The 15,621-nt window shown below is 40.4% G+C and overlaps 1 protein-coding gene across 4 annotated transcripts in view; it reads right to left on the bottom strand.

The window, feature by feature from the left end:
- The window catches only part of LOC139452190 (prominin-1-like), a 508,194-nt gene that overhangs the window by 283,412 nt on the left and 209,161 nt on the right, over positions 1-15,621 (bottom strand). For all 4 annotated transcript variants that reach the window (XR_011652352.1, XM_071233561.1, XM_071233559.1 and 1 more), the window contains one exon: positions 13,753-13,859. Coding sequence is in view for 3 of the 4 variants with exons in the window: in XM_071233561.1 (XP_071089662.1) it covers positions 13,753-13,859 (107 nt within the window). In the remaining variant the exon portion in view is untranslated. The remainder of the gene's footprint in view (positions 1-13,752; positions 13,860-15,621) is intronic.

Raw genomic sequence — 15,621 nt, 5'->3', positions numbered from 1 at the left:
ATACATGATTGCCAGGGGAGTCTCAATCGCAATAACCTTTGTTCAACTTTCATCAAGGATCAGTTACCATAGACTCTAAGTTACGAACTCATACACGTTGCATGTCACAGTTGTATCAAATCTTTAGGGAGTTGTCTCAATCACATTAAAGTTTGGGTGCCCTTCATATGTAATGTAATGGTGTGCATTTGATATGAAACTAATATTTGCTGAACATGGAATCAACACGATTCAGCAGCACGTAAGTCACATTAAATATTACTCAAATTTCAGACTAGACTGTGTTTTTACTCAAAAACATATACCTCCCCTCTCTTTTTCTTTGATACATTAGTTCAAGTTGTTTCTGTAAATGTGCGTCGAAAAATACCAGCAAATTATAGCCTTGAAAGATAATGGTTTCAGGCAGAGTTGTGGTTGGAAACAAATGCTACTTGTTCGAGACTAAGTCCAAATTGTGTCCATGGAAAGAAAACAAATTTTAAAAAATTTTAAAACATGATTTGTTTGTTTCTTTGTTGTTTAACACCACACTGAATTGTCTGGTCCAGGCTGCATTATCTACAGACTGCCGTCATCCATTTAGAAAATCCAAAATTGGAATGGCAACATTTCCAAACATATTTCCAACACTGGAAATGTTTGCAATGACTTGGAATGGTTTGGAATGGTATGGAATTGTTTGGAAATATGGTTAGAAGGAACAAGTTAAAATATGTTTTATCAGTAATTTGACTATGAATTAGTGGCTTTAGGGGTTGCTTATAAAGTAATTTTGAAATTTTGAGATTTGGAAAGAATGCCAAGAGTGGGTGGGGGGCGAACTAAGGGAGCTGTGTGTGTTGGGTGGTTGTTAGATAAGGTTGTTTTGGTTTTATTATTTTATTTGGGGTTTAAATGCGACTAATTAGGTATAAACCTAAGGCTTTGATTTTTTCTAATTTATTTTGTGGATTTAGGATTGATTCTAGTGTAAGTCCGGTTTAAAGATTTAGGGTGGTCTGTAGTGTTGTTTGGTAGTGTGTGCAGTGAATGAGTACGTGTTCTGGTGTTTCCTGTTTGTAGTTTAGTAATTATTCTGTCGAATTTTTTGGATGGGTGTAGTATTTTTGGTTTATTTAGGTGTTTTTTTAGTACTTTCCTGATTTGGCTATTTAAGTTTTGGTATATTTTGCCATTTTTTGTTGATTTTTTGTTCAGTGAGACTTTTGATTTCTGATTTTGAGCTGGGTAAGTTTAAGCTTATTTCTGGGAGTTAAAGGGACAATTTTGCTGCTTTATCTGCCTTTTCATTTCCAAAGATTCCTACATGGGCGGGGGTCCAAATGAACTCTATTTATTTACCTGCCCTAGTTAAGTTGTTTGAGCCATTGAGTATTTGATTTATTAGTTTGGAGTGGTTTTTAGTGTTTTTATTTTTGAGGGCTTGTACTCCGCTGAGGGAGTCGGTTAGGATGAGGATTTTTTGTTGTTTTTTTAGATTGCTGATTGTGTAAGGCTGAGACTACTACTAACTGATATAGAAGATTTAACGTGCGCTTTCCGACTGCAGCGTGTTTCGCACACGGGCCTGGGCGGACCATTTAGTGTATTCCGAAAAGGGTGAAAGTGGTGTGTGCAACCCAAGAGGGAGTGGAGGAGGGAACTAAGGGAGCCAGGTGAGGTGGGTGTTTGTATGTTTATTGGATTTTGGATTGGTAGATTAATTAGTTTTTAGATGCGCTTAATTAGGTCTGTTTTGATTAGGAATCCGCCAAGGGCCTTGAAGTTTTCTAGTTTATTTTGAGGGTTTAGTATTTCATCTAGAGTAGGAACCTTATTTAGATTGAGGGTGGTTTGAAGTGTGGTTCTGTGTGTTTGGTAGTGGGTGCAGTGGATGAGTGTGTGTTCTATGGTTTCGGGTTGTTCGCAGTGGGGGCAGTTTCCTGTGGTGTGTCTTTGAAGTTTTTTTAGGTGGTTATTTAGGTTCGTGTGTCCTGTTTGCAGTTTTGTAATTAATCTGTCAATTTTTTTAGAGGGGTGTAGGATTTTAGGTTTGGCTAGTGGTTTTCTGAGCATTTTTTGATTTGGCTATTTGAGTTTTGATATTGATTATGCCATTTTTTGGTTATTTTTTGTTTGTTTACACTTTTAATTTCTGATTTTGAGATGGGTAGGTTTAGGCTTATTTCTGGTATTTTGAGAGATAATTTAGCTGCTTTGTCGGCGCTTTCGTTGCCATAAATTCCTACGTGGGCGGGGATCCACAAGAAGGTTATTTGTTTGCCTGCTTTCGTTAGGTCGTTGGAGCTTTTAAGTATTTGGTTTATTAATTTAGGTCGTTTTTTGGTATTTTTGTTTTTGCGGGCTTGTAGTCCACTAAGGGAGTTGGTGAGAATTAGGATTTTATTGTTGTTTTTAGATTTTTGTTTATGCAGGGCTGAGGCCATGCCCATTAGTTCTGCCGTGAATATAGATTGGTTGTTAGGGAGTCGGTAAGATTGTGTGGATATAACTGGTTGTGTGGTATGGACTCCGAAGCCTGTGTGGTTGGAGATCGGGTCTGAAGATCCGTCAGTGTATATGTGACACCCATTTGGCCAATTTTCGTGTATGTATGCAAGTGTGGTGGTTTTAGCTATGTTTGGGTCCGTTTGTTTAATTATTTGGTTAGCTAGCGTTGTGTCTATTTTGGGTATTTTGAGTTTAGTGGTGAAGATATTTGATTTTTTGCAGTTTTGTTTAAGATTTTGAGTTTGGTGTTCATTGAGGTAGTTAGTTATTCTTTGGGATATTGGGGTGAGTAAGCTAGAGTTTGGTTTCTTGGGCTAATGTTTTGGTTAATTATGAGACAACTAATAGGTCTCAAGATTAAGTATTCGGCTGGATGGCAGCTGCCATTTAATTACAAAACAGACAGTCATCTAGACGGCTCACATGTAAGTGCGCCAACATGTGCCTAAGATCATAAAATGGAGAATCTTTGGTAACATCTAATTTATTGTTGTCTCACGCCAGATCTGTGAATAATTCTGTTCATTGAACAATTGGAATTCAGGAAGTTATCAATAATTGTTTTACTTAACATAAGATAAGATAAGTTGTTTACAACATAATATTATGATGTCAGGACGTACTACAGTCAAAACCATATATTTTAAAATCAGTTTAAGGACAGACTATGATTTCCAAGTCCCGATTAGCAAATCAATGAGGTATCAGTTTCACCACATGTGCACAGACCGCCTATACTTATATATATATACTAGCCACATAAAGAATCTGTGCACAGAGAAAATATAATCTGGATTGAAATACAACACAGCAAGAACAAAATAATGCAGATGCTGTAGCAGCTGAATGATCGGACTATTAGAAAATGTCAACGGGACTTGAACAAAATCTGTTACGATGACGTCAGAAAATCAAAATGGAGTAGGGGGTCATACGACAAAGTCACAAAGTCAATAATGGGTATGACCACCCTGTGTGTCAATCACAGCAGTGCATCGGCGACGCGTGGAGTCCACCAAATGGGCATGGAAGGCCTGGGCAATGGCCTGCCATATCCTCCTCAAATCCTGTGCCAAGTCACAGACGTTATCTGGAGGATGTGGAAGACGACGCAGACGGCGCTCCATTTCATCCCACACATGGTCTATTGGGGAGAGATCTGGAGAATTTGCAGGCCATGGCAGTAACATGACATTGTTATGGTGAAGGAAATCCATTGCGACCCTAGCCGTGTGAGGACGAGCGTTGTCCTGTTGAAATGTCAATCCCGGGCCATGACGTTGCAGGAAAGGAATGACCACAGGCCTCAAAATCTGATCTCTGTAGCCAACACCGTTAAGATTGCCCTGAACAACCACCAAAGGGGTTCGGTGCCGTGCTGTTATCCCACCCCAAATCATCACAGAGCCACCTCCAAAACGATTCCTCTCCACAATACAGTTGCGTGCATAACGTTCTCCCAAACGTCGGTAGACACGTTGGCGCCCGTCACTGTGGGAAATGTTGAACCTCGATTCAGCTGTAAAGACATTTCTCCACCATATTAGACGGTTGACGCGATGACGGTGTGTCAGGATGGGACGTATGGCAGGGCGTCGTGGTAGAATCCCGTACTGACGTAAACGATTCCTGACAGTGTTGGGATGGATACGGCGCAGTCCAGGAATTGTCTGGGACGTCGTTACTGCCGTTTGGAACCTGTGTCAGAGATGTGTAACTCGAATCCATCAGTCCTGTCTTGGCGTCGTTACTCGGGGACCTCCTGAACGTGCGTGGTCGGCAACGTCATTTGTGTTCTCATAACGCCTCACCAATACCGATATCGTGTTACGATGGCATTGGAAATGTGTTGCCACCTGTTGTTGCCTCATTCCCGCTCGGATCATTCCGGTGGCTTCATGACGCTGTGCAGCTGTCAATCTTGGCATGATTTGCTTGTGATATGCTTGTGTCTGCGCCTGAGAAGTTTTAAATTTTTGAATGACCACAGATCATGCTTTCCACAGTGACAGCGAATTTTGAGTTGCACATGCTGTGTACAGCTGCACAGGATGCACGTGCAGTAACACATTGCACGTCCATAGGCCCCCATCAGTGACGTCATATTGCATGGCACGTGCATGGGCGTTTGAATGTCTCCAATAATTGCTGTGTTCAAACCTATATTTCATATGTGGACGGTGTGCCCTTATATCTATATTTTCTCCGTGCACAGTTTCTTTAAGTGGCTAGTATATTTTTCATAACTATTCTCCAGTTAAAGTCCTATCCTCTTATCAAAAAATCTGTGAGAGTGATCATCATTAACGAAACTCATTCTCGTCACAGAATACAGAACAAATGAAGAATCAGATGCATACATTTATTGCCATGCTTATTTCATCACGAAGTAGATTTACATACATTTGTGAATAGCACTTAAACTGTGATAATGAATTTTACCATTGTCCATATTATATTATAAATATTGACCATAATATGGATTTCCGAATATATAAACGACTCCAAACGATGATATTTCAGACAAAAACAAAGTCAGTTGTCTTTTAACGTTCAGGGGAAAAGGGTTTGCTTTCACAATTGAACATTTGTTTTCACCAAAGGACAATCAAATCAAGCCAAAAACAGTAAAAATACACATACGGTTAGCGACCGTCATTATACAGCGAGGGGGGAAATTCGTCTGCTCTAACTGCCCTCACAAAAACATTCCAGCCCTTAATTACCGAGGCAGCTATGACGTAGTAGCATTACATTCGCTGCGATTGCAGCATATAAGATGTGTAATTTGTGGAGTGACTAAAGTAGTATTACGTCTGAAATCTTACTTGCATGGTTGTTTTAATAGAAAACGTACGGTTTTAAAACACAATTGTTCTTATATAATGTTTTTAGGTTTGGTTTATAAATACAAGAGAAGATTTTTTATACATATAGAACTGGTTGAAAATACAGCTGAACAATAGAAAAATAAAAATAGGAGTTGTGAATAGTGACAAATTTTAATTACATCACTGTGTCAATAATTATTGATTGATTCCGTCAAACAACTGTCAAACCATTTATTGCCATGTACGTACATGTACACAGGAAGTCGGCGCTGTCGGAGGCTTGATGTAAATAAACATCGTGGTTTTATCGCGGGAGATCAGGCGAACCGTGAACCAGGGGCATGCGACGTAATTACACCTAAAGGTGGTAGAACCAGGGTATTGTCTCTTGGACTGGCTAATTGACCGTACGTATAATTGGTAAATATATTCGTTTTGACACCCGTGTTTCATGCGCATCCCGGCTCATAAGCAGAATACAGACAAATGAGGCCCCGTGATCAGCGGAGCGTGAACAACATGGATGCCGCCTTTCGGACGTACCGAACAGTCAAGCTGCGATCTCGGAACTGAATTCAATTGCAAGCGGAGACAAGATTACTTCCCTTACCCAAACATGATCGTTGCTCAGAAATGTTCAAATCTATCTTCAGTAAATCATGAAATTAATGCGAGCATGACATTTATGCGAAAAATGCGATCGTCAGTCCCTCTGATTATTTTAATATGTTTCATTTCATCATGATAAAAAAGTTAGTCACTTATAAGGTTACCACGTTGAAAATGGAAACGATCGTTAACAAAAACAACAAAATGTATTCTCTCATCACTCAGCCTGACAGTGATATAACTGCAAATTAAACAATCAAGTACACTAAAGTATTACACATGGTGGGTGGAGGACCAGGGGCACTTTGAGTTTGACAGGTGTCATCAACTGGTCAAGTAACATCACGGTTTGTATATTCACGTTGACTGGACAGTCTAGACCGGCGCCAACTAATCATGACGGCGTCTTCAGAACAGAACAGAACTTTATTTCTCCCAGGTTTAGGCTTACATGGATAATGGAAAATTTTGTTTAAGTGATAGCACATTTATAATTCAATCTAATATACTTTCCTTGATTGATTATATGGCTGCGGTCGTAGATCCGGATGTATCTAAATATGCTCAGTATATACACAGGGTTTATTGTTATACTATTAAGATTAATAGATACAATTGAGTATTTATACCCTTGATCATAAAGTTAGTCACTACTTTCACACTTTGATTTGTATGATTTGGGTTATGATTAAATTGACAAAATAAGAAATCATTCCGTGTATATGTGTATTATATATTGTACCCCAATACGTAATTAAATTGTGTATAAATAAGGACACTAGGTTAATTACTGTAATTGATTATTTGATAAACATATTCACATTTAGTTGTGTGATATGTCACAGAGGTAAAGCTAATTCATAACAACTAATTGTCCCATTTATTTGGTTTCTATCTTTTATATGAAACAAATGCTATAACATGGGGTGATAAACTTCATTGGCAATAGACGTAGCATATAATTGTACACATGAACAGTCTACTCCTTCCAGATATGTTTATTCATTTTGTCAGCATTTAAATCATTGCATTTCTGGCTCAAGGATTCATTTGACGAAATCTTGTTCCCTGTTTTGAATTACCGTCAGATAGTTCCAGAACAATTATAAAATTTTCAGCCCTATGTGTTGCGCATAATTCCGAGATAATTCGAAGTTCATATTCTTGTACAAACACTTATCAAAATTCATTTATACCTAGTACTATTATGTACATATGTATATTAGTTCAAATTATAATAATGAGGCCCGCTATTCTCGAAACGGTCTTTGTTCTACGACAACCGTAAGTAGGTATGGGAAAACAAAATATTTGTTTAATTGTTAAAAGTTCAAAGTCAATGTCATATGATTATAGACAAGGAAGATAAGAAATTAAATATAAAGAGTAGCCACTTTATATGACAGAAATTCTTTTAGTTAAATTTGCTCATGATTTGGTCTTTTCGTGGTACATAGTGCCAAAATACTCTTAATCATTTACTTTCATGCCATTACTAATCTCACATAAGGTCAAAAGTTGTACAACTTTTAACAGATATGATTATGACATGTTGTATCCAAACATTTCCAAACAAATCCAAACAAATCCAAGCTTGGAAATATGACCTTTCCAAATATTGGAATGGTCATATTTCCAATTGGAATGGTGGTATTTCCAAGTTTTGGATTTTTTGGTATGGATGATATTTTGTCCAGTGGTGGTCATTTACTGACTTCAGATTTTAGTTGTGTACATATTGATTTCTGGGATACGCTCTGGGTTTCAATGTGGAAATCACCTTGCAACAACTTTAAACATTGAAGGATGAGAAAGATTATGCCTGGTCTAGAAAAGGTAACAAGATTCACTTTAACTGCAATATTAAACAAGACATCAGATCGAGTTCGGCAGTGAGTACAGGAAGACTGACAATGAAAAGGAAGTTTTACAATCTGAAATTCAACACATAGAAAAAAATAAAGAATAGAAATAAACTTTAAATATAGCTGCAAAGCAGCAATGGCGGGCTCCAAGTTACACTGTGCACAAACGTCCATGTTCAAATCCTCAAAGGGTTTCCTTGTACCAAATCCGTCACATTTGCATATGTACCATAGGCCTAAGCCCTTTTCAGTACTTGAAATAAAGATTGATTGATTGATGTCCTATGCGAAGACACACAGCATATGTTATACCCAATGGCATGACGTTGAGTAATTGTATCATAAAGGGGTATTCTCACTCAAGTGCGGTGATCCACCCATAAAATCACGAGTCATTGTGTACAGACGCAAATGTGTGACAATCTTATGGTTGAAGCATGTTCAGCAACAGCTTCCTCATGTACATCTAACTGTTATAAGATGAATACAGGCTAGGGTAATCTGCGACCCACCATCCAACCATGGGATATATTCATAGAGTGAGGTATGATAAATTTAAAACTTTCTAAATTTTACAGTTAATTAAATATTTATAATAGTATACTTGTCCTATCTCACACAATCTATGCCCGCCCATCCGACCCCGCATCCCAGTTACTCTAGCCTGTCAGCTCCAAGAAAGAGAATGATGAGGCAAAGGGTGTCAGGTGACCAAATCATGTACAGCAGGCTGCACGAGATTCTGGTGTCACCTGATTGTAAGAGTTGGTCGTCATGGTGATGCAAGGGGTGTGTGGGCGAAAGGAGCTTAGAAGCTGGAAACTTTGATTGGGGACGTTTCCACACATGGATCTGAAGAAGAAGGATGAAATGCATAGCGTGAGATAGGATTTACTGTAACTTTTATAAATTTAACAAGTATAATCTTTCCTCCTGAAAATCAATTATATGAATTAGTAACTACCTGGTGTCATTATTTAATTTTAGTACTCCATGAATAAGAAATAAATAGATAAGATCCTTAACATGTACATATTAAACTCATATGGACATTATTCTTGTGCATTAAGTGGTTTGTTTCCAAACAAAACAATTCTAAAATATAATTGTAATATGAATATGAATCATTAATTTCTTGCAACAGTACATGAAATTTGTGTTTGTTTAATCACAAGAACCAGGGTGGCACTTAAACTGGTGAGTTTGACATATATTTATAAGAGAATGTTATCTTTTGAATAAGGAATAGGGCACAATGACAATTCTTGCAGTTCTGTTCTGTTAGAGAAAAGTACATGGAAAAGATCCTACCTTATGCATTTTTTTTTATGGGTTCTCACCAATGAAATAATGTATAATTATTCTGGCAGGACTTTCCGGGTTTGTTGCAGTATGCTCAGTTATGTGAGTGACGCTCATGCATGTCCCTTAAGGAACACAAACCATTGTGAACTGTAGTCAACATGTTTTTGTCCATCAGTCAATGTGATGTACAAAAATTCAAAATAAATGCTGATCATCACCAGCCTTGCATCTAACATCCTTGATTATTTCATGGGTATCTGAACATCCAGTCAGTATAGGTCCATATCATGTTCCATATGTCTCAGTCTTCTGGGTGGAGGGAAAAGAAAAGTCCCTGTATACATGATTACTGTTGTCAGATGTATTTTATCCTGTCACCAACACCAAAAGACTTTATGTCACCTGTATGCACATACATGTACTGCTGCAAACCTGTTTTTCCTTTGTAAGCTTCTAGGAGCCGCTCTCCTGTCCACAGACACTCTAGTGGTTACTGCTTGCACTCCTCAGAGGGTGACTTCGTCCCATGTTATAATGACACTCCCACTGACGGCGAGTCCCACCTTGGGCTAGACCAGGTAGCAGACTGGTTGGTGGACAGACTTGAGGCAGTCGCTCCTTCCCCTGGCCTAGAGATCAATAGTAAGACCGCCATTAGATCGGACCCTGCCTCCCTCCCACCGGATCTTTTGATCAAGGACATGATCTTGGCCCATGACGAGGACTTTAGCAAGCTCTCACTGACTTCGTCCTTTAGAGTCCCATGCTACAGATGGAGCCATTATCTGATAAACTCTCTCCAGATTGCGGACTGCACCCATGAGTTAGACGAGGATCTTCACCGCATGACCGTGTCCAACTGTCCCACCTGGGTATGAGTTTCAGACAACATTCTCACTTATATGGAAACTGAGATTCATCATTTTCTCAAGCCACTTATGGCGTCGAGCTGCAGAGCCACTCTCCAGGACCTGTCGGAGGATAATCCCCACCGGATAGACCACCTTACCACCATCTTATCCTATCTCCAAAGACTGGTCGAGCATATGCGGTCCCATATGCAAGTCGCTCTGATTGAACTCACAACCACACGGCGCCTTGGCTAACTTGCTCTGTCAGATAGGGACCCAGAATTCAAGAGGGACCTCTTTTTGTCAACCCTGGTCTTCCTCTGACCCATTTAAAACCCACTCCCGAGTTTCAGGCTTCGCTTGAGACGAGATTGCTATCAAGGCCCTGGCTAGGGTAGCATAGTCAGCCTCTTTAAGTCATCCCAGTCTGGCTCCTACCAGCCGTGACGCAACACCCCGGGGGCGGGGCTCCACCTCAACCTTTTGTGGTAGAGGCGAGGCAAAGGCAAGTCCTCGTGCTCGTACCAGTCCCACGGCGGCCACTCCAAGGGAGGAAGTGGTGACCGCAAGGACCTTCCACCCCCAACCGTCCCAGATGTCGACTCTCCAGTATGTGGGACACTGGCTTGATTCTGGAAAAATTGGGAGATCCTGGGGGATCCATACGTCACCAACAACATCAGGCAGGGGCACAAGCTGACGCTTTTAGATGACCTGCCTCCCACACAGCGGACGCCTACCTCCTTACTCAACAGGAGCTGCTATGGCAGAACATCTCGTTGCTGCTGGCCAAGGAGGCCAAGGATGTTGTACATGCCCCAGCCATAACACAGGGCTTCTACTCACCCATCTTCCTTGTCCCCCACAAAAGGACCACACTCAGGCGGCTGCAAACTCGGATCCAGGCACACGATGTGCTCATCAGCCCGCATATCGGGGACGCATATCTACATGTCCCAATCCATACCGACGACCGGAAATTCCTATGCTTCATCTTCCTGAGAGTCCATTACCGACGGGCAGTCCACCAATTTCCTCGGCCCCGTGGCTGTTCACACAGCTTTCCAAGCCGATAGCCTCATATCTACATCTCCGGGACATTCAGTTTGAGGCCTACATCGACGACTGACACTTGAATCATTGGGACACGGTCACTCTACTTCGCCACAGCGACTTCACCCCCTGTCTCCTATACCAGTTACATCAACCTCAAGAAGTCAGAGTTGATGCCTTCATTCTGCCTTCAGTTCGTATGGGGTCTTTAATAGACAAACCTCGACCTCCTCTCTGTACCCAGGGACCAGTGGGAGCGCATACAATGACACCTGGTTCCAGCCCTCCACCAGCCACGCACTCTGAGTCTGTGGCAAGTCCTCCTGGGCCTCCTAACCTCAGCATAGGACATACAGAGGAAGGCTTCAACTGCGCCCTTTTTCAGATGTCCCTGGCTTCCTACATCAGGCGGCGTCTCCTTGACAGGGCTTACGACCTTACGCCTATTTGTAAACGCCTCCCTGCAGGGATGGTGCACGCATCTAGAGGGACAGGTCGCCTTGGGGCTGTGGTCCACCGATCAGTGCCTATAGTGCATCAACAACATAGAATTGGAGGCGCTTATCTTGGCCCCAGCTCATTGGAAGCAGGACCTCAGACACACCTGGCTTTCCATTTCCTGCATCACCTCAATTCCTGGCTGAATTCCTGCTCTATCATCACCACAAGCGTAGACTCAAAGGTAGTGCCAATACAACCTACCTTGTGGCACTCAACTCCATCCTGGCAGTTCTGGAAGATCAGCACATGATGTGAATCATGGAACTACAGGATCTGCTCGCTCATTCAGGTTGGAAGACCAGAAGGCGAAACCAGCTTGGGATTTGAATGTCATTCTCACCTTGCTGAGAGACCCGCCCTTCGAGTCCCTTGATGCAGCGGCGTTCTACCATCTGATGAAAGAGACGGTCTTCCTCCTTGCGCTCCTACAGCAGTCAGTATCAGTGAGCTACAGCCCCTGGACGTCACCCATCAACTTTGCGTATGGTGTGCTTGCACAGTGTTGGGACTTCATTGCAAAGAACTAGCTCCCATGACAGCCCGATAAATCGTTTCTCATCCCTACCCTATCTTTGATTGTGGGCGTGGAAGATGAAGAAGAGCTGCTTCTGTGCCCGGTAAGAGCGCTCCGTTGTTACATCCATCATTCAAAGGAACGCCGTAGACAATGAAACCGCCTCTTTGTACAAGAATCTGCAACCTCGCGGGCGGAAGTCAGCCACAACATGATCGCCATCTGGCTGCTAGCAATCATTCTCCCGGCCTACAAAGCCACATCTGAAGGTATACCCTCTACCAATTCCATCAGATAAAGATGCATTAAGGAGTAATGCAGGATAAGTAAAAAATCTAGTAAAATCCTTGATATTTTTTATATTTGTATACTTATCCTGCATTATTCGGTCTAAAGAGACCCGCCCGTCGCAGAGCTGCCTAACCATGATGCCTTCTGATGTTCGGGATTCCAGAGTAATGTGAGAATCCATGACATCACTTCCCCTGGTCATCTTGGAGCTGTGTGAAAGGGTTGGCGTCTCAGCTTGTTGGAACAACTTCTTCAAGCAAAGATCTTCACACAGCTCTTTGTCAAGAACAAGCAGTAATATGCATTAAGGAGTAATGCAGGATAAGTATACAAATATAAAAAATATCTAGGATTTGTCATTCTTTGAATACTCTTTGGTTAAGTGCTTGATATTTTCAGTGTCAATTATTTTTTTTTTAAATTCATACAGATTTCTTTTTGATAGACCAACGTCAAACTATCTGATTCTTCATCACTTGTCTACTCTGCCAAGTACTCCTGGCGCTCGGGAGCAAGTAATGAGGTGCGCAACTCCTACTTGGATTACTTGGCAGAGGTACGGCCTGGCGATCAGGTATAATCTCTACTGTCCACATTCACATACTCCGCCAAGTCTCTTTCCCCTCAAATAAGTTTTGAGTGTGTGTCTCCTATTTAGGGACTTTTCATGGTATCCATATACTATTTTCATGTTCATTTATATATGTAAATACTGAGAATCCCCATATGCCCCAAACTAATAAATGTTGTTCTTTATCTGTTGTAGTGTCGTTATTGTCATTATAAATATAAGTTTTACATCGCATCAGCAATCTTTTAGTTGTACTAAATATTTGTTACATATTGCTATATAGTTTTAGTAGTGCACCATATTTCATATTGCACCACAGAGGTTTCAAAAGGTGAAGATTTAGCTTAACTGTTCCAGCTGTTTCTGAAGAAATGTTTATGATGGCTTACATCAACATATGCTGGCAGTCACATTTACTTTCTGATCATGATCACTCAATTAAAACTACATATAATGACCATCTCACCAAATAAACTTTCAGACTTCTAACCCATTAGGTTTTGGGGAAGAAGCTTTTGCAAGTTCTATTTTCAGATTAAAGATGGCTACCTGACTAATATATTGAAACTGCAGTTTTGATGCCTTGAACAAACTCAAACACAAAATTCCATCAAAATAAAATCAAGTGATTTGGGTAAAGAATTACTTAGTCGATTTTTACAGACAAAGAAGCAGGTGCAGGTTCATCAAACACTTGTAAGAATGATCCTGTGTATTTTTTATGTATTTCAGTATTCTATGTCATATGTCATATGTCATAAAAGCGTTACAAAGTATTAAACTTCGGAACTAAAAATGGCATTTTCAACACAATACTAGTTTTATATAGCTTATCTTATACATATTTCAAGCTGTATCTTCAACTTACTTCAAAATACTTGCAACTGTAAGATCAATGGACGGATCTTGAAATAGCATTTGTCCAAGGAAAGAGCCATTGTCACTTCCTCCAAGAAGGTGCATCTCATCAAACAGCTGAAAAATATAAAAGTCAAAATCATAATATCTCCATCAATTATAATCACTACAGGGCCAAGTTGCTCATCTGTCCTGGTTGGTACAGAATACACAGTTCTGATATTAACAGAAGCAGTTCCATCCATGCCATTCCCTCAAAGCTTTTAGATTTTAAAATACTAAACACCTGGCCAACATTTAGCTCAAACTGAAAGTAATCTTTATAAGCATCCAGCACTAAATCGTTCTTGGCCGAAGTGTTGAAAATATTTTATATAGTTGGTCCGAGCTATTGAATGGCGAAATTGTTATGTTCAGTACCAAACTATCGAAAAGCTCAGTTTCATGCACTGGCTCGATTTTGTCCAAATTTTGTACCCTGTAAATCTTGAAATTAACGCCAGCGTGAATTAAATGCGAAAATGTGAATGGTCTTTGCTCGCATTAATTAACTTCGCATTTTTGTCTCCAAAATGACTATAAGACGGCTTCACTGCACACATTGGATAGCAGAAATACCAACTTGAATATAAACACAAACACAGCCTATTGAGTGGCAGTTGTAACAAGTATATAACAATGTCATTCTAAGAATAAGAACTACACAATGGGCATCCTGTGAGTTACTAACTTACTTACTTTGGAGATTTAACGTGCGCTTTCCGACTGATGCGTATTTCACACACGGGCCTGGCCAGGCCATTTAATGTGTTTCCGAAAGGGGCGAAAGTGGTGTGTGCAACCCAAGAGAGGCTTTAGGGGTTGCTTATATAGAATTTGGGAATTTTGAGATTTGGAATAGATGCCGATGGGGTAGGGGAGGAGAACTAAGGGAGCTGGGTATGGTGGATGTTTGTGTGTTTATGTAATTTTGATTTGGTGGATTATAGTGTTTTTAGATGCGTTTTATTAGTTTCGTTTTGATTAAGAATACGCCTAAGGCCTTGAAGTTTTCTAGTTTATTTTGTGGGTTTAGTATTGCTTCTAGAGTGAGAGCCTTGTTTAGATTGAGGGTGGTTTGTAATGCGGTTCGATGTGTCAGGTAGTGTGTGCAGTAGATGAGTGCGTGTTCTGGGGTTTCTAGTTGTTTGCAGTGTGGGCAGTTACCTGTAGTATGTTTTTCTATTTTTTTTAAGTGGTTATTTAGGTTGGTGTGTCCTGTTTGGAGTTTAGTGATTACTCTGTCGATTGTTTTTGATGGATGGAGAATTTTTGGTTTGGTTAGTGGTTTGCTGAGTACTTTTTTTATTTGGCTATTTGAGTTTAGATATAGGTTATGCCATTTTTTGGTGATTTTTTGCTTATTTACGCTTTTAATTTCTGATTTTAAGATGGGTAAGTTTAAGCTTATTTCTGGGATTTTGAGGGATAGTTTGGCTGCCTTATCGGCGTTTTCATTACCGTATATTCCTACATGGGCGGGTATCCACAAGAAGGTTATTTGTTTGCCTGCATTAGTTAGGTCGTTGGAGCTTTTAAGTATTAGATTTATTAATTTAGGTCGTTTTTTGGTATTTTTGTTTTGGAGGGCTTGCAGTCCACTTAAGGAGCGGTAAGTATTTGGATTTTATTGTGGTTTTTGGATTCTTGACTATGGAGGGCTGAGGCCATGCCCATTAGTTCTGCCGTGAATATTGATTGGTTGTTTGGGAGTTGGAAGGATTGTGTGGTTTTAGTTGGTTGTGTGGTATGGACTCCGAAACCAGTGTGTTTGGAGGTCTGATCTGAAGATCCGTCCGTGTAAATGTGACACCAATTTGGCCAATTTTCGTGTATGTAT

Source organism: Haliotis cracherodii, unplaced genomic scaffold (assembly GCF_022045235.1).
Source record: "Haliotis cracherodii isolate W230 unplaced genomic scaffold, xgHalCrac1.p SCAF_9, whole genome shotgun sequence".
Classification (NCBI taxonomy): Eukaryota; Metazoa; Mollusca; class Gastropoda; order Lepetellida; family Haliotidae; genus Haliotis; species Haliotis cracherodii.
Note: the sequence above shows the minus strand (reverse complement) of the source record. Positions and strands in the feature narration are given on the sequence as shown.